The 24,761-nt window shown below is 39.8% G+C and overlaps 1 protein-coding gene across 5 annotated transcripts in view; it reads left to right on the top strand.

Annotated features, from left to right (window-relative positions):
- The first annotated feature begins 8,362 nt into the window (after positions 1-8,362).
- Positions 8,363-24,761, top strand: part of TSPAN5 (tetraspanin 5) — a 199,436-nt gene continuing 183,037 nt past the window's right edge. For 3 of the 5 annotated variants that reach the window (XR_013168319.1, XR_013168320.1, XM_077142760.1), the window contains exon 1: positions 8,368-8,811. Coding sequence is in view for 3 of the 5 variants with exons in the window: in XM_077142760.1 (XP_076998875.1) it covers positions 8,731-8,811 (81 nt within the window). In the remaining 2 variants the exon portion in view is untranslated. Of the gene's footprint in view, positions 8,812-24,761 lie in introns of all 5 variants that reach the window. The other 2 variants (XM_077142762.1, XM_077142763.1) reach the window with 2 other exon arrangements.

Here is a 24,761-nt window from a genome sequence, read left to right on the forward strand (position 1 = left end):
GGGATGCCAGCAGCCTTTCTTCAGAGACAGTATCTTACTCTTGATGCCTTAATCCAGATATTTCCATGGACTTATAACTATAAATTTTAAGCTAATAAACCCCATTGAAAAAGCCAACCCATTTCTAGTATATTGCATTCTGGCAGCTTTAGCAAACTGAACCACCATCTTTGTACCTCTTAACTCATTTGTCTTTAATCTATCTTATCTGATATTAGTTTAGCTCTCTTTTGGTTACTTTTGCATGATTTATATTTTTCCCATCCATTTACCCTCAACCCTGAGGAAGTGCTGCATCTTTAAATCTTCATGGCCTGCACCCCTGTCTCAGGAGGGCTGAAACAATGACTGCTACCTTTGTCAGGGGTGGGTTGAAACAATAGCCACCCTCAGAGCTGAGATCCCAGTAATCCGAAGTTGCTATTCAAAAGCCATGCTCAGGACTCCCAGGGATGAATCCAGACCTGGCACTGTGGGATCAACAATTACATCCTGACCAAATGGGGGAAAAGAAGTGTAATTAATAAAGTATCAGTGGCAGAGAGAGTTCAAATAGAGTCAAGAGCTACTCTGGAGGTTGCTCCTATGCAAGTTTCAGTTAGACCTTGCTACCTATCATAATCTGCCAACCCCCAACCAGGACCATCCCAGACAATCCTAAAGAACACCTGGGGCAATTTATAAGATTCCACAGGGTTCCAGGCACTAGAATAACTTGCCAGAAACCTACAACTCCCAGTTGGGTTCCCAGTCCAGATAAATCCTGACACCTAGCCCAGCCTCTCCAGAACATCAGATAGTTCCATCTCCCTACCCCATATTAGTGACAGACCCTCCCAATATCAAAAATTTAGAACTGCCATAGCCCAAACAACCCCAGTGAGAGGTATGGAGAGATCCAAGGTGATGGTGGAATTATACATAGAAGATAGGACTTAATAAGCGAATATGAATACTGTATCATTAAATTCATATTTCTTTCAGTCGCCAGTATTTTAGAGCAGCTAGAAGTAAAAGCCTAAAATTGTGGAATTATAACCCATGCCGAAATCTGAAATATGTTCTACTACTAATTGTGGTGCTGTGCTTTGAAAGTTATAGCTTTTTTTTTTTCAATGGGCAGGCACCGGGAATCGAACCCGGGTTCTCGGGCACTTCATGCTGAGCCACCGTGACCCGCCCAATAGCTTTTTTGTATATGTTATTGTTCACAAAAAAAGGAGGGGAAAAAAGTCAATAGTGATAATAAAAAAGTATTTAAGCGCTCTAGCCTCCTGTATTCTGGAGCAGCTAGAAGGAAAAATATGATAGGATCGTATGGTAGCCCATGACAAACTCTGGGATCTGTCCTGTAACTATTCGTTGAAGAGTGCTTTGAAAACTATTGCTTTTTTATTTCTTTGCTCCGTATATATGCTATACTAAACAATAAAAAAAAGTTAAAAAAAAAAAGCCATGCTAGTGATCAGCTGTGCCCGACCCTGGTTGTGGGAAAGAGGATTTTTAGATCCCTTCTGTCACTAGAAAGCTAGCCAGGGGCTACACTCCATTGCAAGGGTGGTTTTGGGCATCAGCAGCTGCTGCAAGGAGAGACCAATTTACTGTTTTTTTTTTTTAAACCATAATTTAGAAACCATTTCCTCCTGCTCTTCCCTGGATGCTGTTCGGTGTTCTGGGCTTTGCAGTTTCAAAATAGTTGTTTCAGACAGTTCCTCCCTACTCATTAGTTGTTCTGGTGGAAGGACTGAGTCCTTGAGCTCCCTATTTTGCCATTTTCCCACAATCCTCCCATCATTGCTATTTGAGATTGGAGTTATTAATTTATTCATTCACTTCTTCCGTAAATATTATGCACCCAATATGTGTTGAGTACTCGCAAGCCAACATACTACCCAGCCTCTGTCCTCAAGGATTTTACCGTCTACTCAAAAAGGTAGGTGAGCTATTGAAATTAAAAAATATATCATCAACTGGGAAGATAACTGATCTCTCACTACACATCTCAATTTACCTCAGAGGTGTAGGATTTCTTGTCAAAGGCATGAGATTGCCAGAGCCTAAAGTAGGAGAAAAGCAGAGGAAACTGACTTCCTGTGGGAGATTGTGGGCTAGGGAGGAAGGTCTGGTTGGTCCCAGGGCTTCCTGAAATTTCCTTTCAGAGAATGTTTTTGCTCTCAATACCCTTTGTTAGGTTGTTAATGATCAATTAGTGAACAGCTGAATCTACTAGGGGAAATCCTGTTTAAAGAAATGCTGTAAAACAGAATCCTTATATGTAAGTATTCACTTTTTAATTTATTTCTACAGTTTCTATTAAGATTTCCAAAAGTGAGGACATACACACCTCGTAATCCTAAAATAGACACATCCAAAATTTAATGTAAATCATATTTAGACTTGTGAGATCAACTTATCATTACCATATTTTGAACTATTCCTAAATTTGTCATTCATATAAGTGTAGATTATAAAATTGATTCTTTCAGAGCCCTGATCTCATTCAAACAAGTGGTTCAGTTTTGAGGAATTTAATCTTGATAAATTTAACTAGTTTTTGTTTCTAGTAATTGCACCTTAATGCTATTACTACAGAAAAGAATAAAAAAGTAAATTCAGAAAAGGCAACTTTTTTCAGGATTCCATTCTAATCATTCTCATATTCCTCTTGTACTTTCTTGTAATTGCAGCACTTAATCAATTCTGACCCATGTCTTAACCACTTCTGTTTGTCTTTTTATTCAATGCAGTCTTGGGACAAGAATCATGAACAGGTTGTACTTTAACAGGAGATTTACTCAATAAATATTTGCTGCTGAATCAATTAGTTCTGCATAACAAACATAAAGAGATATCTGATGAATCTGCTAATATCTATGTTTCTGGACATTAAGTTCAGTATTCTACCAATGGTAGTTCATTTGAAAAGGAGATATCACACAAGCAAAATTTTTAGAAGGTAAAAGAAACCAAAAGGCAAATTACTGAATGACGGGATATGATTAGCATGTCTCGTGTTAAATGGAACAGATTCATAAGGGGTTGAATTATATTTTGCAAAATAATTTGATTTGGTGATAGCTGGAAGGGTGGAATTTGTAGGGGAGGACATCGTTTGGAGGTGAGAGTGAGGTAGGAATGAGCATGTCTCATTTCACAAATGACTTGAGGTGGGATTATCAGGTTTTTTTTAACCAAAGCCCTTTGATTTGCAAATTTGAGATACCCACTTCATAGTAGCTAGAGCCAAAATGGAATGTGATAGGATCTATCTAAACATCTCTAAACCTCAGGGGGTGGGGGGTGGTGTTGCTCTTGGAGAAATCCAAAAGTAGAAAGCAAGCCTTTTGCAGGGCTGGAAGCCTTTCAGAGCACAAAATGCACAAGCACTCACTGCAGAGGCTGTCAGTGACTCGTACACTGTTTCCTAAACTTTATGTTTAGGCTTCCTTCCTCTTTCTGCAGAGGCAGTCTTAGCTTCCTCCTGGACCCGCAAGCCTCCTGGTTCTCGTGTAACTGTCACCTCCATTTCAGCCACAGGCAGAGATTCCTTTGTGACTGAACGGCAATTTCACGGAGACTTTCAGGTTGGCCCACTTTGGATCTATCCTGGCCCAGTTAACTGAGATGTGCAGACGTGGCTGGGTGTGGCGGGAGCACTGCATGGTTGAGAAGGTTTGAGAGAAAAGGGGCTGATGTCAGCTGGCACTGCATATGGATTCCCCTGTATTGTTCAAGAGAGCCAGAAACAGGTGGGGAAGAGAGGAGAGATGGGGGGAAAGGAGGAAAAGGATGGTAGTGTAGGAAACATGAAAACATTTGTGATGAGGAAACAATCAAGAAAGCGGGCAAACTATCTAAAAGGGAGCGTATTTAAATAAGGATGCTTTCAGCTGTATGAAACTAAAAACTCCTCTTAAAGTGGCTTAAGCGAGAAAGTTATCTGACAAGAAGCTGTGAGGTAGGGTGAGATTCAATTAAGTCAATCAGGCAAACAACATCCTGAAGGTTCAGAATCTTTTCTATCTTTTCATTCCATCTTTGGTATGGCTTTTACCTTTAGGCTGTGGACCATCAGGGAGTTACTTCCAAACACCAGGAAAGTCTGAGGGCAAAAGGAGACCTCTTTGATGTAAGAAAATTCCAACAGATTCTCCTCTTATTTCATTGGCCAGAATTGGGTCACATGCCTATTCCTGAACCAAGCATTGGCAAAGAGGAATGGGACACCAGATTTGGCTTAGGTTAGGATCTACACTCTGGAGCCAGGCCAGGTCTAGCTTTCGCTAAACCCAGGGCTGTTTATAGGTGGGAGGCCACTGGACTCCATCAGGGTTCTGAGAAGGAGGGAGTGGGGGTGGGTGGGCAACCAGCAGTGCTGGTACTGAAAGAAGGAAAAGGAAAAATACAACAATAGAAGGGCAGAGAGTCCGACAGTGAAAGAGAGAAAGAGGACTGGGATCAAAGATGTATGTGTGTGTGTGGGGGGGGGGGGAGCGGATAATGAAACAGAGAAAGAGACAAGCCTGCTATATCTGGTGCCTTAGGTTAAAATGCTGTTGTCATATCTTGCTGTTCAGCTAGGCAACTAGTAGAAAAACATGCTTTACTGTTTTCACTGCTGTTTGAAAGGCAGAATAACTTTGCAGTAAACAACATCAGCCATTTTTCAACCTCAGAATTAAAAAGAAGATGGCCATAGTAGACTCCAGGGAGAAAAATCACTCTTCTTTTCTTTTAAAATAGACCAGAATTGTCACCTTTGCTTAAAAGAAAACAAAAAATAGACCAGATTTATTGAGTCATGAAAGAATTGTGGTGAAATAAATAAAATGATTACTTAGTTATTGGTTTATGACTTTATATATAATTTATAATTTTATCTTAATTATAAAAGTAATAAAACCACATTAATAAATTGGAAACTACAAACATGGAAACAAAATCACCCACAACGTAACAACTGTTATTATTTGGCAAGAATTAAGTCCTAATTTTTTTGTCATATAGTTGCACACAATTTTGTAGAATGCCTTATTCTTAAAAATAGGTTTGTCATTTACATAGTTCAAATTTCAAAAGCAGAGTTAAAAAAGAGAAAGCAGGTCTTCTTCCTACTAGTGTCCTTTACCCTTCAGACTGCCCACCAACTCTCCCTTAAACCACTGATACCAATTTCTTTTATTTTCTTCTGTAGATCGCCTACCCATTAACAAGGAAATATGCTATATATAAAAATACCCCACTCTCCTTTGCCAACACCAACTTTATTTTTTTGCAAAAATGGTAGCTTACTGTATATACTGTTTTATCATTTATCAGTATTACTGGGAAATAATTTCAAATGTAGTGCCTTTAAATTTTAACATTATACCATGTTCACACTTTGCCACATACTTTTTATAATCATCACCCTTAATGGCTACAAAAGCTTTTGAGTAAACGACTCTTCCATTCCTTTAATAGATACTTAGCAAGTACCTTCCACATCTGCAGGGTGATACCCAAATTAAAAGGAGATGGACCACACCCTTGAGGGAGCCACAGCAGAGTAGAGAAGAAAGACAGGTAAACAAGTATCACAGGTGTTTTCAAAGTACCCAAATACAAGAATGTAGGAGGTGCTGGGGGAACAATGGAAAGGAACCTTGAAGACACTAAGCCAAGTCAGGCAAGGGGCAGAGACCCCGCCAATGGCATGTGCTAAGGCAAAAAATGTAAAGGAACATTGTGGTCCAAGTGGCTACAAAGAGTAAGGTAAAGATCCCAATCCTGGATCTTTTGGTTGTGTCCAAGTCTTCAATATAAATAAATAATGCTATGACATACAACTTGAGTATATAGCTTTTTCCATATTTTAGAGTATTTCTTAGGCTAGATTCCCAGAAGTGGGATTGTTGAGTCAAAATGTATGAACATTCTGACCTGCTATATACAACCAAAATGCTTTCCAATGCCATTTTATAAAGACACCAGCAATGTATGTGCAAACCTGTGCTTGTATCTTTACATTATCATCACTAATTTGCTTTACTGTATATTCCTTTGATTACTAGTAAGGGCAATTTTTTCCTGTATAGTTGCTACTATTTCAATTTCTTTTTACATATCATTGAGATTCTAATTTTTACTTTAGCTGTATGAGCTCTACTTATAATATAGATAATCAGACTTTTTCTATTATGTTCGCTGCCAATATTTTTTTCTGGTTTAGGTTACCTTTTAAAAAAATGTTTGACACATAGAAGTTTTAAGATATGAACTAGTCATATCTATTGGTCATTTCGTTCTCTTGCTTCTAAGTTGAAAAATACTTCTTTCCATAGGTTTAACAAATATTCGATTTCCTTTTTTTAAAAAAATTTAACTCAATCCTCTTAGAACTTATTTTTCACATATGAAATAAGATGCATCCAACTAGTTTCCACCCCCCTCTCCAAATGACTAATGAATTGACTAGATTTTTTTCTCCACTGATTTTTATTTCGAAGGTAAGTCATATTTAGGGATCAGCTCATCTGACAATCGGATCTAATTTCTTCCTTCTCCTTTTCGGAAATGTGTCAGAACAGCTTAAGACAGCTTTGTTCTGATTTATTCAAAATTCCTGCAGCAACTGTTCTATTTCTATAGAGAAAGAATTACGATATAGCACAAATAGGCTTATGTGAAGCCTGTCAGTGCCTCCTTGTTAATAGGGAAACCTGCTGCTGAAAGACCTTACCTTTGAATTTTATCAGACTGGTATGGTATGTGCTTGGTTGGGTGGAGGGCACTTCTGAGGGAAATGGTGATCATATACAAAGGGATGAATTCATTGTTAAACAATGTCATGACTCTCGTAGTGTTGAATAGGTAGGATCTCCTGACCCTTTTACTTTTGTGGGTTCTCTGGCTCACACCTGTGACCTTACTATGTCCACAACCTTGCTGAAGGGTAGCGCTGTCTCAAAGTATGTAATGTTTGTGTTTTATAGGAAAAAGCAGTCTCTTGTCCTCCAAAGCTGGAGACTGCAGGTTGTCAAATAGCTAGCCAATTTTTGAGACAAGCCAGAAGTGGTTAATTAGGGAAACCCTACCAGTGGTTGTCAAAATAAGTATCCTCTGGCCAGCTTTTATAATCAAGCAGATTTCTTTGCCTGAATGTAAGGATACACAGGATGGTACTGGAAAGTCTTCCCGATCTTATTTCTTCAAAAGATTCCCATAGACGTTTACATACAATTCTACGAGTGTCTTCCTTCTCCTTAGATAAAAACACTGGTACCAACTCAGCCAGCACCTAAGAAAGTGCACCAGGAGGAAGGAAATACACAACTAAGGGGCACACCTCAGGGAGGGTTCTAAAACATTTTCCAGCCACTCGTTCTATGCTTTCCGAAAAGTCGAAGTTTGAGCTTCATGGTTCGTGATCTATAAACCCAGTTCGGATTCCCTGGAAAACCTTTTAGGAGCCTGTTAAGAACTACCCGTCTCGGAAGGCCTCTGCAGGCCCGCTGCAGACAGTCCCTAAGGAGAGGGTCGTGTGCCGGGTCGGGCCTCCTGTGGTCCATCACTCCTTCCTTGTTCCCATTTTTAAACTGAAGCTCTTATCCCCCGCAGGTGGGAAGGCTCGGTGTTAGCTACTCGGGAATTCGACTTCCAATTGCAAGCATCCCCATCCCCATTCCCCCCGTCGCTCACTCCCCCTCCTTTACCCACAGCAAAGTCCACAAACACTTTACTGTCGGCTCTATAACACGGCGTCTTTTCTAGCAACATAACCGGGTGGTGGAAGAGGGGACGTCAACGTGCTTACATCCGGAAGGGGACTCGTCAGAGGGCGGAGGGCTCCAAGGGTTCCCACTCACCTCCCGCCCCAGAGCGACCTTCTCTGCCGCTTCCCTTAGAAGCTGTCTGCTGCTGTCGGTGGCGGACCCGCTGCTCAGCAATCCCGGCCACTCCGCCAGGCTGCTCGCAACCTGCGTGCACCCCGAATGCCCTCCCGCCTCCCATTCGCCTGCGGTTCTCGCTAGCTAACCCGCTGTACGCCACGACATCCGTGGCGCTCGGGGCTAGCTTGAGAAAGGTAGGGGGGAAAAGGGAGCGGGAAGAGCGGAGGATAGGAGGTGGCGGCGGCGGCGGCGCCGGTGGCGGCGGCACCGACAGCGGCAGCAGCGACTACGTGGTGCCAAAGGCGCCCCGGAGCTCCTGGGCCCGTGCGCGCGCGCGCCTAGTGGAGGCTCAGGAGGCCGGCGGCGAGGCTGCGGGAGGAGCTGCGGAAGAAGGAGGCGGAGCGAACAGAGGAGCAGCCAGCCGAGCGGCGGGAGGAGCAGCGGCGGGCGGAGCAAGCGGTGGGAGGGTGCGCGCCGGCGAGCAGCGTCTCTGCCAGCATCTGCCGCGGCCGCGTTTTCCCGAAGCCTAGGGACCGACCGACGGACCGCCTGGCGGACGGACGAGGGCACTCGCTTTGTGCTCGGGTCCAGCTTCAGCTAGGCTCCGGGCTTGCGGCGCGCGGCTTTCCCGCTGGTCCGCAGCCACTCGGCTCCGGCGGCCTCAGCACGCGAGGGGCTGGACGTGCTGGAGCCGCTCTCTGCCGGTCGGTCCCCGGCACCGCGGAGCCCCGGCCGCCCGCGCTGCGGCCCCGAGCGACTCTGCAAGACTCCGCTCCCCACCGGGCCGCTTGGAGCAGCAACGGTGCTCCAGGGCGCCAAACTCGGGCTGCCGGGGCAAGTGTCTTCATGAACCCAGAGGATGTCCGGGAAGCACTACAAGGGTCCTGAAGTCAGTTGTTGCATCAAATATTTCATATTTGGCTTCAATGTCATATTTTGGGTAAGTTGGAGTGCTTCTGGGATTTCAACTATCGTGGCTGATCGATTAGCGATGATTTCCCCACGTTGCTCGTCGCCTTTACTTTTCGCAGCCCCTGAGGCGCTTGCCGGAGCGGGGGAGACGCATTTGCCTTACGCCTTTCAAGCTTGCGCGTTGGAGAGAGATAAACATTTAATCCTTTCTAGGAATGGAAGAGGTAAAAAGAAAAACCGAGCCGGAAAGGTGGCATCCAGGCCTTGGGGTGTCTTTTTAAGGGGCGAATAGCAGGGTACAGATACACGAAAGGGCTCGGCAGTTTGAGAAATGAGCAGCCACACGAATTAGCTTTACTCCCGGTGGGGTATGGATACTGGGCAGAGCGTGGTGTCATAATAAGGAAGGCTAATCGGGCAGAGCAGACCCTGAGGTCCACCTTATAACAAGGATCTGATTGGACGAGGGCTTGGTTCCGTGTTGCCGCGGCTGGTCTGTGCCATGCTCAGCGTGTATCTTCTTGCACCATCTCGGGCTTTGTGTAGGATGCAGATGCGGTGGTATATGGTTCTGTAATGTGCACGTAAATAACGCTTCCTGCACACTCTTCCCTTTCAGCTGGAAAGCGCTCCTTTTGCATAATGGGCTGGCCAGTGGGTGTGTGAGGTGGAGGGATTTATTTCTTTATATGTCGTTGCAAGGATAAGAAGTCACCATCAACATATCACGTCCTTTAAGGAGTGACATAGAGCGGGTCGTTTGGGGAAAAAGCTTGGAGAAATGTGGAGAAAGGTGTGCGAGACATGTTTTTATTGGGGAACCGAGAGAGCAAATACTTGAACACGAGACTCAAGCCGTGCTCTGCTGACACTACAGTGAACTGGGCATCTATTGTAATTAGGTCGGGACGCCTACTCTTTTGTTTTGTTTTGATTCTTTTCCTTGCTCTTGCAAGCATGTTCAGCAATCAGACAAAGAGTTACCAGGACAAGGGGAAAACGTGAGCTCAGAGATCATGTAATTTTTCCTCCCCATCCCATCTTACGCTCCTCTTCACTGGGCACTGCCCCCCTCCCCCGCGAAAGTAAAGATGGTGGCTTTTTTTCGGGGGGGGGCGGGGGTGTCTCCAAGTTGCTGTTCAGTATGTAGGTTCATTATAGGTTCATTGTAAGGTAAACAATGATTCAACTGCAGGATCTATAATAATCCAGGGCAGTCCAAACACAGGGTATATTTATTTTGACTCTTCAATTTTGGCCATTTGCTGTAAATATATACATCCGTGAGAATAGTTGTCAGTATAGGTCTTTGTATTCCTCTTTCCCACTGCACATTTACTGGACGATTTTATTTTTATTTTTCCCCTATTTTCTGTGTGTATTTAGCATTGGTCATTCATAATTTGCAAAAGAACTTGGGAGGGATTGGAGATCACTTTCTGTGTCATCATGTCATGTGTCCTCAGGATTGCTAAAGATAATGTGGGGGGACAGGTGAATAAACATCACATCCAATCAGTCACAGACATTTTTTTTTTTTGCCACTGATTGTGTATGATTTCTGTCATTATTCGCCTTCCAACCCCCAATCAAACACTGCAACATATAGGGGAGGAAGAAATGTTTTCTTTCTTTGCTTCATTTTCCCCCTGCTGGAAATGTCTGAAACTGGTCACATTTCTGAACAAGTTATTTTGATTTTATTGGAACTTGAAACTTGGTAACTTTGAAAGGCAGGGACTGCAACATTTGTAGTGGCCCTTGTTGGAGCAGTCTAGGCCCCTTGATTCTAACTAAACACTTCCAAAAGTTGTACATATCAGCTACCAGGCAACAAAAAGCACCCAGGGGCTTTCTTTGCAGTTTCATAGCAGGGACTAGAAAGGAAATAAAGGGATTTGAACTTGTTTCCCTCACAGTTTGGTATAATTTTATAAACGTAGCCCTTTCTGTGGATTAGGTTGCAACTAACACCCAGAACTGGAGGAGACCTTCAAAGAATTGAGGGGTACTTGCATAGAATTCTAGAGTAGAGCCCTATATTATCTGATTTTGGGGGTCCTCATCTCTGGGGGGAGTTTTATGGGAAATCTGAAAGCAGATCTAGATTGTGGAACTAAACAGTCTGCAGGGAAAAATTAAGTAAATGCCTTTGTTATGAGGGTCCTTCTCTTAGCCTCCTTTCTACACACCGTCCTCTCTCCTTACTGTGCCCACAGCTTTTTACTTAGATACCCTCCTGTCCGTTTCCTTTTCTGCTTTATGTTCCAAAATTACCTTTGATTTAGACCTCCCAGTTTATCGGTACCAGGGCCTCTAGTGAAGATCAACAGGAATGTAACCTTGTTATTTGATTAAAGTAATTTAGACTAAGATGTTAGTGACTAAAGAATTAGGGTCAGTAACGTGGCAGCCTGCTTCTGAGAAGTTGCAAACCTGTGCTCCGTACAGAGTCACCAACCTGTCTGTGATGGTGAGAAACAGCAGACTCAGTGCTACTTCTATAAATAATGAAGATGATATTGATGACAAAGTGCTTGGTTTCCCAATCTTTCATTTTACATTGTAAAACATGAGAATAAATGTGAAATAAATTGAAGATACTTGGAAGTATGTTTCTGATAAAGTAAAATTGGACATATGGTAGCATGAGCATAGAGCATTTGGTTCACCTATGAATCACCTGTTTGATTCCTTACAGGACAGTTAACTGCTCTAAACCTCCGTTTCTCAACTATTAAAATGAAAGAGTTGGATGAGTTGTGAGGTTCTTTCTAGTTCTAATATGAAATGAGTCTAGTGCATTCCAGTATGCTAGGGAAAAAAAATACAAGATGAGTACTAATATATAATGGAAATAACATATATTGAGACACACGTTAAATTGTAGATTTTTTCTCCTACTGAAACGTGTCTGAAAATTTTATTACCTTCATTTCTTCCTCAAAAATCTTTTCAGTATATTGATTATATAACAAGAATGGAATGATCATATGGTAAGAATGTTTGTGTTTGTATGTGGTTATGTTTCATAAAAAAAATGATTATGGTGAAGAATACACAACTGTGTCATGATATTGTGAGCTACTGATTGTATACCGTGTATGGACTGTACGTTTGTGAAGATTTGTCAATAAAAATATTAAAAAAAAAAAAAGTTAATGGATAGGGTGGGCCATGATGGCTCAGAAGGCAGAGTTCTTGCCTAACATGCCGGAGACCTGGGTTCGATCTTGGTGCCTGCCGCCGCCCCCCCCCCCGAAAAATCTTTTCATTGAAGAAATATCTTTCACTAATTTTCTTCTTGGTTTGTTCAGTTATCGATATAGAATGCATGTTTCCCTATCTCCATTGTGACTCTTAAATGTAATACTGGGAGTCATTAAATATGTTTTTCTTAGAGTTATAGTTTTGTGTGTAATAACCGAATCCTTTTATATGGCAGTTGTAGTAATGTTCTGAGTATCAGAGTCAACATCTTTACAGATTCCTTTCTCATTAGTTATCACAGGGTGGTGGTGAAAATCTTGTTTGTTTTCCCTGTTTCGTATTGGAAGAACTCAAGGGAATTGGTAATATTGAGAGTGTCACCATACTTGAACTTTATCTTGGATAACCCTGAGGGGCTGCTGTGTCATAGGGGAGGAATAAGGGAGAGGGGAGAAAAAGGTGGATTTGTTTTAAAGTCACTTCTTGGGGACTGAAACCCCACATCTCGTCACCCACCATTATTAATAGCTATTTTGTTCTGGACCCTTTTGGATTCTGGCACTGATTCTTGACTGTTCTGTATGCGTAGGCAAGTTAATTGAGCTGAGTGTTCTGGTTGTCTATTGTTACCTAACGTAAAATCCCAAAGTTTAGTGATTTAAAACAAAACTTAATATATTTCACAGTTCTATGATTTGACTGGTTCAACTGGGCAGTTCTCACTGGGATGTCTCGTGTAGTTGCAGTCACACATGGCTGGGGTTGGTGTTTTGTGACCGTGCAGCAGAACCCGGTGTCTGAGATGGCTCACTCATGTGACGGGCAGTTGATGGTCATTGCGAGCTCAGCCTGGCTGTGGACAGGAGCACAGTGGTGTGGCTTTGAAAGAGGAAGATTCCAGCCAAGTAAGACCACACCCAGCACTGGTACAGTGTCTCTTCTACCTATCCATTGGTTAATGCCCTCAGAGCGCCTGCTCAGTTTTAAAGGTGTGAAGAAATAGACTCCATCTATTGACAGGGGAGTGTCAAGGTCGCATCGAAGGTCACGTGGGTTGTGGCCATGTTCATAGAGTCTGCAGCATTGAACCTTAATTTCTTGTTTATAAAAGAAACATTATCTAATGGCGTTGTAATTTCAAGGATTATTGAGATAATATATCACCCAGCACAATGCCTGAATATTTAACAAGTGCTGAATGTCATTATTGTTACCGTCTCCAAATTTGTTACTGGCTCCATCCTGGGCTACAGAAACTGTAGAATGCCTTAGCCTGATACCTCAGCAGCATTGCCACCATGTATTGATACCCTTACAATCTGCCAAGGAGTTGAGGTAAATGGATTCAGAAGATTTTATTGCCATTGGTTAGGAAAAAGAAGTCGTGAGATCAGTGGAAATTTTGAATGACTTGGGTCATTTTTCTTTTCTCTTTGCAATACAAGGATTAGAACAGCCTTGGATACGCGAGGCAAAATTTTTCTTTTGATGTACTTTCAAATACTACATTGTGACTTTAAGTGGAGGTTTATCCCAGGTTGATAGCAGAATGTTGCATCTAATTTGTTTCTGCAGGGCTTAAACTCAGAGAGGAGGGAGATTTAGGGAACCTTGGTGGGGGTGGGTGCGTGGGTGGATGGGGCATCAAGTAGGAAACCTTACCTATGATTCACTGTAAATCCCAAGATATTCTGGAATGATGAAACATCAGCATTTTATATGTCATAATTTTTGTTTTAATTTGCTAGACATCTGTTAGTTTCGATGGCAACCATATGGGAGTCTAAATTCCCTTTTGAATTACAGGGAGATGGGAGGAAGAAAGCTAAATGTGGTTATGAACATGTCACATGGGAAAAGGGTAAGAAAGGTATATACACCTCAGTTGGAAAAGTAATTGAATACTGACTTCCTCCGTCAGGCTGCTCACTCCGTGGGTCAGCGAGAAGGCACTGAAGCATTTTCACTTAATGATATGCTCTGAAGATTGAAATGAAACCAAGGGGAAAAGTTGCAAAACCAAATAATGTTCCACCCACCATAAAATTGCCAAGGTACATTTGTTTCGATTGATCATTCTGTCTTAATAGGTCCACAGTAATAGTTCCTGGCAAAAGGTGAAAGAAAACGACTTGCATTTTTATCAGTAGCTTTACAAGTATGTCTTTCTTCTAAGCATCTCAAAGCGTTTTATAAGCATATTATGATATAATTGTGACAGGAAGAAATCAGAGTGCAGCGACGTGGTGTGACTTTGAGGTGTTGAGGAACATGCCAGAGTTCCCTTTTGGAGTGTTAAATGTCTTCCAGGAACTACTGCCCTAGCTTCTTGGTTTGAAACTTATTTTAGAAGATGCTTGCTATTCTAAAAACGTCAAGTAAGTAATTTGCATCTGTTCATAATTGAAAAGTGATAAAGTTTTTGTATATGCCTCAGTTAACACCACCCACAAGCACAAAAACTAGGTTGAAGAAGTTCTTATGATATATCTTATGCAGTCTCCTGAAAATTCATAAATGAAAATTGGGGTATCAAAGACAGTGTTCTTTAGTCACATGCTTCTTTTTACATGTAACACTGATAACTTGTCTTTCAAATATCTGACTTCAGACTTGCATCTGAATCATCATATTTCAGTGGTTCTGTAAGGGCCTCAAATGTGGGAACCGTCTCAGTCGTTTTCGTAAACTCAATGTTTAGCACATTGTCTGAAGGAGTTTAATAAATGTTTGTTGAATGAACGAATTATGAGATCACTGGAAGGTCCATTGGAGTCATCTCTTCTAACCTCTTATTCAGTGAAACATTTTCCTTTATAATATCCTGCCAGTACTTCTAAGGATGGATCTGTTTTTGGTCCACTTTTATCATTAGAGAGTTTCATCTATACTCAAAGTAGATGTAATCTATCTCCCTATAACTTCAATCATCCTAGTGTGCTGTGTTTGATTTTTTTAGTTTTATTTTGAAACAATCTCAAACCTACAGAAAAGTTGCAGACAGTTTAATTAACTTGTTTTCTCCCTGAGCCATTTGAGAATAAGTTGTCAGCATGCCTGTCACCACCGTATTTCAGTGTGTATTTCCTCCAAAGTAGAATAGATAGTCTTCAAGAGACTACAGTACAACCAGTGGAGTCAGGAAATTATCATTGATCCATTACTACCATGTAATCCTTCAACTCATTCAGGTTTTCAGTTGTTCAATAGCGTCTTTTAAAGCAAAAGAATCCAGTTCAGACCCATACATTGTATTTAGTTACATCGTTTTACTCTTTCAGTCCTTCACTTTCATGATCTTGACACTTTTGAAATTATAACCCAGTTGTTTTGTAAAATGTCTTTCAGTTTGTGTTTGTCTGACATTTCTTAATGCTTAGATTCAGATTGTTAATCTTGGCAGGAATATTACAGAAATGGTGTCGTGGTCTTCGCTTTGCATCCACATCAGGTGGCTCTGATTTCTGATAATGTTCAGTTGATTATCAAGGTGTTGTCTTCCAGGCTTCTTCACCATAAAGTTGCTCTTTGCCCTTTTGTAATTTATAAATATTTTGGGGCAAGTTACTTTGAAACTATGTAGATACCCCATTTCTCATCAACTACTTAATCTATTAATTCGTATTGATAAGGACTTATGGTTTCCTATTTTGTTGTATGTTTTAATCTGTTGCTCTGATTACACATTTTGAAGCTCAGATTGATCCCATATTTGACTAGGGCGTCCCTTCATGCTGGCTCCTGTGCCGTTTTGACTCCCATCATTCTTTGAGCACTTCCTTGCTTTCTGGCAGAACCAGATATTCTAAGCTCATCTTGTAATTTACCCGCATCATCTTTTATATCAGCCATTTCTCCAAAGAGCCCTGGTTTCTTTGAGTTGAGAATGGTATTTAGAAGACAGACTCAGGCCCCTCTGTGTGCTTATTGCTATCAGGTGGGTCCTCTCAGTGGGCAGAACTATGGAGTATTTGTATGTGCACACACACACGCACACACACACACACATGCACACACATTTTCATCTGTGTTTATCTCTGTATCTATATGTTTTGAAAACTATGGGTTTACAGCGATGCCTCAAATTCCTGTCTAATACAATAGGGTTTATTCCAGTTTTCCCCCTTCCCAAATATAGCTGCTTTTGACAATGAGAGACCTGGCTCCCAACGTTCTTAATATGTTTGCTTATTTGATAAATCTCTCTCATGTAATCAATCTCCTATTGCTGCCTCTGCCTACTCACATGGTTGCCCTCTTTACCTGTTGGTGTGCTAATATCCTGTGCCATTCCCCCTCTCCCCCTTTGTTAATCCCTCTCTCCCCACATCAGGCTCTGAAACCCTGCTTGGGCTTCTGTAGCATCCCTCTGCATACCTGCCCCTGTCCAAAGGCCTACCTTACTTGGCCCCATTTAATAGCTTTGGGACTGATTTTTTCAGGAAGGAGAAGTGGAAGGTGAAGCACCTAGGTTACTCGAGTGATACAAAATAAGATTAAGATCCCCTGTCCTGTCCCCACTCCCCATAGTGCTTCATTATTAAAAATAGCCATTATGTAAATTGTAAACCTTACGTTTTCCGCTTTTAAAAAGTCCTGGGAGTGGCAGGAGGGAAGTTCCTAAAACTGTTGAGCTGTGTTCCAGTAGCCTTGATTCTTGAAGACAATTGTGTAGTGATATAGCTTTTAGAGTGTGACCATATGATTGTGAAAACCTTGTGTCTGATGCTCCTTTTATCCGGGCTATGGATAGATGAGTAAAAAAATAAGGATAATAAACAAATAAATAATAGGGGGGTAAGGGGTAAAATAATTTGGGCAGATTGAAATACTAGAGGTCAATGAGAGGGAGGGGTAAAGGGCTATGGGATGTATAAGGTTTTTCTTTTTCTTTTTTTCTGGAGTGATGCAGATGTTCTAAAAATGATCTGGGTGATGAATACACAACTATGTGATGATATTGTGAGCCATTGACTGTATACCATATATGGACTGTATGTGTGTCAAGAATTCTCAAAAAAATTTTTTAAAAAAGATCAAATAAATCATTAAAGGAACCATGAAAAGAAAAAAGAAAAGAAAAAAAAAACCCTCCTAATTCCTCCATGTGTTCTTCATATACTGTTTCCAGATTTTGCTTCCCACTGGTCATGGTGAGCTGCCTGTGGTACCATTTGGACACACCTCCATTAATGAAGCAGCCAGAGTGGAACACATTTTTCACGCACTGTTCTGGATGTCTGGAAAGCAGAGGGCTGTTCTTTAAACCTCTTCCTTAAATTTCTAGGCAGTGCTGGACCTGGATTTGTCTTTAAGTAAGTTACTGTCAGAAAATTATTTCCTTAGTTGCTCACCTAAAAAATAGGGGAAAAAATTCTAATAGCTCAAAGAGGAGTCATTTGGCCTTAAATGGGATCATGGACATGAAAGTATTACATAAAAGGTAAGTCTCTCAATACAAGTATTATTTATTATCATAGAACAAACTGCATGTACTTTTCCTGGCAGTTCAGGGAGCTTTGTTGGCTGAATTTGAATTTCCAGTGAAATAAAACTTTCCCATTTCTTTCAGTCCCTCCAGTTAATTATACTTATCATAATTAAATTTTATTCTGGCCCAGAGGTTTTCAAACTGTGCTCCCTGCAGCCCTAGGGTTCCATGAGGTTTGCTGTGGATGCTGGTGGCTGACTGCGAACATTTCTGAGTCTCTTTTTTCCCCAGAGAAGCTTGGCCATTTATGTTGGATATTTTGGGGTACCGTGAAGGATTTTGCCTGATAAAGGGAAATTCTTTTTCAAGTGTAGCTTAAAGAAAAAAATGGAGACCATCCTTCTAGTCTCCAGGTGTTTTTTCATCTTGATTATCAAGACATTTTAAAAAGATACATTCCTTATGTAGGTTTTTACATTTTAATGAAGGGTCCAAATCTCTATACTTTGGAACACCCTCTCACTATTTGGGGGTGACTTCTGTTGGATTAGTTGATGAGTTGATGCTCTGCCCCTTTATAGATGTAGTAACCCCATTAGTAAGTTGTTAGAAAATTTCAGTCTCCCTACCAGGAAATCTGAATCAGTAGGCTTGGGATGATGCCCTGGAATTAATTGTTTTTTTTTTTAAAGCCCTGCGGGTGATTCTGATGCACAGCTGAGGTTGAGAAGCTCTGGCTTATTTTTATTGGCAAGATATGGCTTCTAGGTCCAATTGCCCTGTGGAGGGGATGCATGGGGGAGCTGGGAGTGGGTGGTATAGAGTGGTGATCAAAGGATGACTGATTTCACCAGCACATGAAGCTAGTGGTTTTTGCTGATCAGGGAAAAAAGTAGCTTATTTTATCCCTCATGGAATTTTTCATTAATCCTAAAAATGTCAGTTTATTTTAAAAAGTGAAAGCCCTAAAAATAAAATGAGAAAAATATCAGTTAAAGAGATCCTCTTGTGCTGCAATTAGTATACTGAAAATTGGTGTCATATAGGGATAGAAGCAACTTAGTTATTCTCCATCAACAAGGCAGAAATAGACTTTTCATTCTTTTGCTCTGGTAGTGCTGTGCATACTTCCAAGTCAATGGACTTGATCTGACTACAGATGCTGTCCTTAATTACAGCAGACCATCCTCTCCTTTCCAAATCAGATCCCCTGTCCTTTCAGCCTGTTTTCCTCCTTTGCCTCCAGCCCGAGGTTTGGGCAGGAACGGGGAGTTACTTTTTATATCTAGGTCTATATGGTTTAATTTATTTAGCTATTGAATTGACTCTGCTGTAATGCTCTGGAAGGGTCATTTCTTCTTCTGTATCCAAATTTGCAGCAGTATCACAAATACAGTTGACAGTAAAGCAAACATAGGAGACCCAAATACGATATTGTCAGCTTTCTCTAGGAAGAGAAGTTATGTTTTTTATTATAGCAGTTGTAGGATTACAGAAAAATCATGCAGAAAGTACAGAGTTCTTATATTATCCCCCTCTACCAGTTTTAACATTTTGCATTAGTGTAGTACCTTTGTTAGACATGATGAAACAATAGTATTATAATGATATTATTAACCATAGTCCATAGTTTACAGTAGGGTTTATTCTTTGTGTTGTACAGTTCTGTGGGTTTTGAAAAATAATTTTATTCTGGTAACATATATCCAGCCCAGAATTAATCATAAAACCACTTTCAAGTATACAATTTAGTGACATTAATATATTCACAATGTGATGCTATTGTCACCACCATCCATTACAAAATCTTTTCCATAACCCCAAACAAAAACTCTGCACCAATTAAGCATTAACTCTCCATTTGAAAGAAAAGTTCTAAAATAGAATATCCAGACTATGAATAGAGTTTCCCCATTATTTTCTTGACTTCTTTTCGTCCTCACCCCAGCTCTTTATAAAATGTAGTTCTTTGATTATGGCTAGGTCTCTAAAGTGAAAATCTCTAAGTAAAATTTTGAATAAAAATCTGAATTGTTTCCCTGAGATGTCTGGTGGGAGCTGGTAGTTACCACCACTCCCCAAAAAACAACCCAGAGTGTACACCAACCCTATGGTTAATATGGTGATATTAACTCTCTGTACAGAAAAGATTGTAATTTTGAAATGGTTGGTACAGCGTTTAAATAATATTGTTACCAAGCTCAGTAACAAAATAGTGTTTGGAAATATTTGGAAGCCAAACATTTTCACTTTCCTCATAGGAAAGGCAATGTGATGTTCTATACCTCTTCCAGCTACTATTTACTATTTAGATAAGGCTTGCAAGACATAGGGCTTTTTTTTCTCCTTGTTGAAAATTTTTTCTAAATTATACTTGGCATGAAGGCTAGAATTTCTAAAAATCTGGAGGGAACAGCTGTTCCTCTAATAAATATTCAGGCCAGCCATTTTAATGTTTTGCACTTAATGAAGTAGTCCTAATATAAGAGGAATACTTGACTTAAGCCTTTCTTAAAGTATAATGTTTTGTTTCCAACAAAAATTTGCCCCAGTTTTGCCAAATAAGTAGTTCTAATTACAGATGATGTGTTTAATGCCAAAAGTTAGTTTTCCTGTCTGAAGGTACAGTCATGTCAAGAACAGCCCAGCCCTCTAAGGGATGAAAATTCCACCATTCATTGACCTCTTAGAAAAATTCTTTATATGGCATGATATTAGAGACTGGCTAAAGGTTTGTCCTGACTCGGGCCTTGAAAGAGGCAGAAGGGTCTGATGTTAAGGAGTTTGGACTTGGAGTGATATGCCTGGATTTTATTTCAGCTTGTGACCTTCATCAAGTTATTTACCTACCCTGTGGCCAAGTCTACTCCTCATCTGAGAAGTGTCATTTTTAGCAGTATTATTATTTAGTATTATTAATAGTAGTATTAAGAGTATTATCTGTCTTGGAGTCATAGGATTAAAGAAATTAATATATGTATAACCTGCTTGGAATACTTGGTAAATATTAGCAATTACTTTATTTTCCTCAACACCCATAATTTCTTTTGGTGGTTTTTCATCTTTTAGAACTATTGAAATAATCTTACATTTTAACATATATTTTTTGTTCTCTGTAATGTTCTGCCCACATAAGTGCATTCACAAAATAACTAAAGGAAAAAAGATCTAATGAATGTTCAGAATGTTCTTTTCATTGTAATGAATGGCATGCATTTCATATTGTGAATATGAGACCATAAATCTGCATCTATTATTTATTGTTAATTTTCTTATTTTCCTTTGCCTAGTCAGATTCACTCTTTATTTTCTTTGCAAAACCGAACTGCCTCTTATTAGCGTTTCGTACTGGGAGCTTGACTTTCTGATGTTTAGGTCTGGTGTTAGGACTAACATCTGGGGAGAAAGAAAAACATTTTATTAATCTCTACAAGAATCTGGATATTCTGTAAATTTCTAGATGACTATAAGTATATGGTTTTAGCTTTTATGATATCGTAAATACTGCATATTTTAGTTATTGTTTTATTCTGTGTATCTCAAATGCATTCTTTAGGTTGTAAAGACAAAAATTGAGTGGTAGTACAAATAACTCAGGTTTTCCCTTTATGTGTCCGTATAATTGATGCAGAGCTGGAGTTTTGGCCTGAACCACGTGGATTGCTGACCGAATGGGCTACCCATCTTTGGGAATGGGTGACCTATTGGCTTCTCCTCTAGGGGATAAATGGGATGCTTGGAGAGCATGTACTCTTTTGTCCCTAGAGCCGTCACCTCATATGGAAGACAAAGGCTGCCCAGCTTCCAAGCATGAACTCCCCTCTAACTGATTCACCTAGGGAGGGAAAGACAGGAAACGCTAAATTAGCAGGTGAAAGGAAACTTGTCATACATTTCCATGCAGAAAGCATGCAGCAAACCTCCGTGTCTAAAAGGGGAAGGAGTGGGGAGGGGCGTAAATCGAATTTTTACCATAGTATTTGTTGATAAAAAAACGAATGATTTTGTGTAGCATGACAGCATTTTACGGAAGCACATTTAAAGTAATCTTTAGTTTTCTAAAAACATCACCCAAACTGCTAGTTTATATGCACTCGTTCATCCCATCCATCCATGGTGGGTTGCGACTCACCCTTGAGAAAACACAAAAGTCACCTCTTGACTTACTGAGCTGATTTCGGGGAATGTCAGGGGGATAGCTACCTGGTTATCTAAAGCAGCAATCCCAGAGTTCAGTCATTTGCAAACTGCTTGCATGATTCTGGACAAAGTCTTGCAGCAATCCAGAGTTTCTCAAATTTTAATGTGCATACTGGTCACATGGGGAACTCGTTTAAAATGCAGATTCTGATTAGGTGGGTCTGAGAGGAGCCTGAGATAGAGCACCTTTCATAAGCTCCGTGGATGGTTCTGATTCCACTGAGCTTTCACTTTGAATTGCAAAGACCTAGGTAGTTTCAGATTTATTCTTTAAGTTGCTTCAGTTTTAAATCTTAAATACATTTTCTTAGAAGGGAAACTGAAAAAAATCACTACTTAAATGAATGCAAGGAAAATAATCAGGCTTATTAACTTCTAGGTAGCTGTGGTGCCTGCTGGCAGCATTGAATCAGAGGCATATTTTCTTTTGTAATGGTGGAGGTTAGCAAATGTACAAAGTGTTTGACATCCTGGTCAAACGGAGCCTTTCGACTGGACCAGAGTATTAAAAGCAAGTTGAAAAGCAAATGACTTTCTCATTCAAGGTTATTTAATGCCGTATTTTAAAATTGTCTCCTCTGGCACCCAGGATCACTGGGGAATCACACTTTGGGGAACATGGCTTTTAAGTAATTCACAGAAAGACATGCAGTTATAAGCTGAAACCTATTAGCAAGATGTATGAATCTCTGCGGGTAAATAGTTGGGGGATGTGTTTAAATATTTGCTTACTCCATGTTCTTTTTTCCTATCACGAGAAAAACAGGGGCATCCCTTGTTTTTGAAAAGTACTAACCCCAGGCTCAGTGAATAGTTATATTTTAGGTATCAAAAGGAAGATGCTTTGGAAATTGTATCTTAGCTAACAGGAAGTCAACTTTAAATACTTAGGAAATCCATCTCACTGGGTTTTTCCTTTTCCACCACCTCCTCTTTCAAGTTAATACTATTTGCTTATGCTCAACTTTGGAATGAGTCTGTTTATTTGATGTATATTTTAGAATAAGGCACTTCCTTTGTGCTTTTCTATTGTAAAAGCAATACAGCAACATTAACATGCTTTTTTTTTAAGAGAAAAAAATTTACCGCAATCCTGATAATGCTTCATTTGCTTCAAGTATATTAAAAGTGGAGACTCTTCAATGCTCTAAGAGCAGCAAACACCCATGAAAAAGGGGGGGAGGTGCAAAAACATTTTAGAGTTTCATTTTCGTCACCTGTAAGGATTTGAATTTAGCAAACCTAAGTTAATTAACTTTGCAAAGGAAGAATGTACTTTTACATCATGAGCTTTTTAGAGCATTTCTTCTGATTTTCCCCCTCAGGATAACATTGAGAATAAGTATTTTCAACATAGAGAACAAATACCTTGTGAGTAAACATCAGTTTCACACAACTAGAAAAAAAAGAAAATCAATAAATCTCCTTTAGGCATTTGAAAAGCCATGTACTTTTAAAGGAAGGAATTACAGTGTTAAAACACTGAAAAGCAAAAACAAAGCTAAAAAAATCAGGCTTTTACCCTAAGTGTTTTCAGCATGGACTTTTTGTAGGCAGAAAATTGTAGCTGGGAACTTTCTGAGCACCTGTTTTATTGTCAGTGTTTTATTGTCAGTGTTCTCCTTATCCTGTATTTGGGCAGAAACTTTCCATATGACAACTCACATGAGAAATAATACTTAGTGTGTGTGTGTGTGTGTATTTATCTATCTATTTATATATCTATATATATATTTAACCTTATAACTAGGATTCTAGGGAAAATACTGTTTTTTTGGTACTAGTTCTGTTGTCTGTAGAGTTTTTTTTTTTGCATGGGCAGGTACTAGGAATTGAACCGGCTCTCCGGCATGGCAGGTTAGAACTCTACCTGCTGAGCCACTGTGGCCTGCCCTGTCTATAGTTTTTTTTGGGGGGGGGTGGGTGCATGGTCTGGGAATCGAACCCGGGTCTCCCGCATAGAAGGTGGGCACTTTAACCACTGAACTACCCATGCACCCCTGTCTATAGTTTTTGAAAGAATAAATTGAATGTTGAGATGGCTAGATGGTATAAGTAAAGCTAACATTTTCTTTTTTTCCTTGATTAATATTCCTTAATATTCTTATTGCATGCTTTGACAGTTTTAAAATTGCTTTATAGTAAGTATTGAAACAATTGCATGAAAGTTTGAAAATAGTGTTTTGCTCACTTTAAGACACAGAATCAGTATTTTAGAAGTGAGGGCACAGGGGTCATTAAAAAGAGGATTAAAATATTTTTTCTATTTTGTGATACATGTATTTTCCATTTAAATATTAGCTGTTTATTTGGATTTTTATATTTCAGTGTTTATCAATATATGTCCTCGATGCATGTTAATTATTGATATAAGTCCTTAGATAGTTCAGTAAGTAGACAAATGCCCATATGACCTCTAAATATTTTCATTTGCAATAGAGACCAAAACTTTCTTATCACAGTATACTGTAAATATGCAAACTAAATGAAACTGTTTTTATTAGTTAAATATAAAAACCAAGTATCAGGTTTAGGATCTAAGACATAAGCAGGAAAAGGATTGTTAATTATATTTTTGGATCTTAGATGAAGAATAAAAACTAAATTCTTTGAACTATGAAATTCATAAATCTTAGCTAGAGGCACTAGCAGATCATTAATTATTACTAAGAACCTTTCAAAATGCAATTTTTCATTTTAAATGTCCTTTCTATTGAATTTCCTCCACCCCTTTATTTCTGTGATTTTAATTTCAGAATCGAGAAGACAGAGCTTTTTGCTTTTAGGGAAACAAAATCTCTTTCTCACTCTTTATAAAAAGGTTAACCTGCTGATGAAAGAGCAGAAGGTTGAAATTATTTTGAACTAGAATAACTGTGCAAATATTTAATTCAGTGCTCTGTTGGCAGTTCTTTTTAGCACCTAAGTATAAGTGAACTATCCTTTAAATGGTCTTTCACAGTTCTGAATTATATAATCTTAGGACTTATATGTTGAAAGAGACCTTAAAAATTATTTAGACTTCTAGTTTTTAACCACCCTCCCTACCTATCTTCTTATCCCTTTTAATAGTGGAACGCTTTTTCCCCCGAATAAAATCTTAAGCAAAGTCCCTAATTTATAAAACAGGAAAAAAA

Source organism: Tamandua tetradactyla, chromosome 24 (assembly GCF_023851605.1).
Source record: "Tamandua tetradactyla isolate mTamTet1 chromosome 24, mTamTet1.pri, whole genome shotgun sequence".
In the NCBI taxonomy this organism is placed as follows: Eukaryota; Metazoa; Chordata; class Mammalia; order Pilosa; family Myrmecophagidae; genus Tamandua; species Tamandua tetradactyla.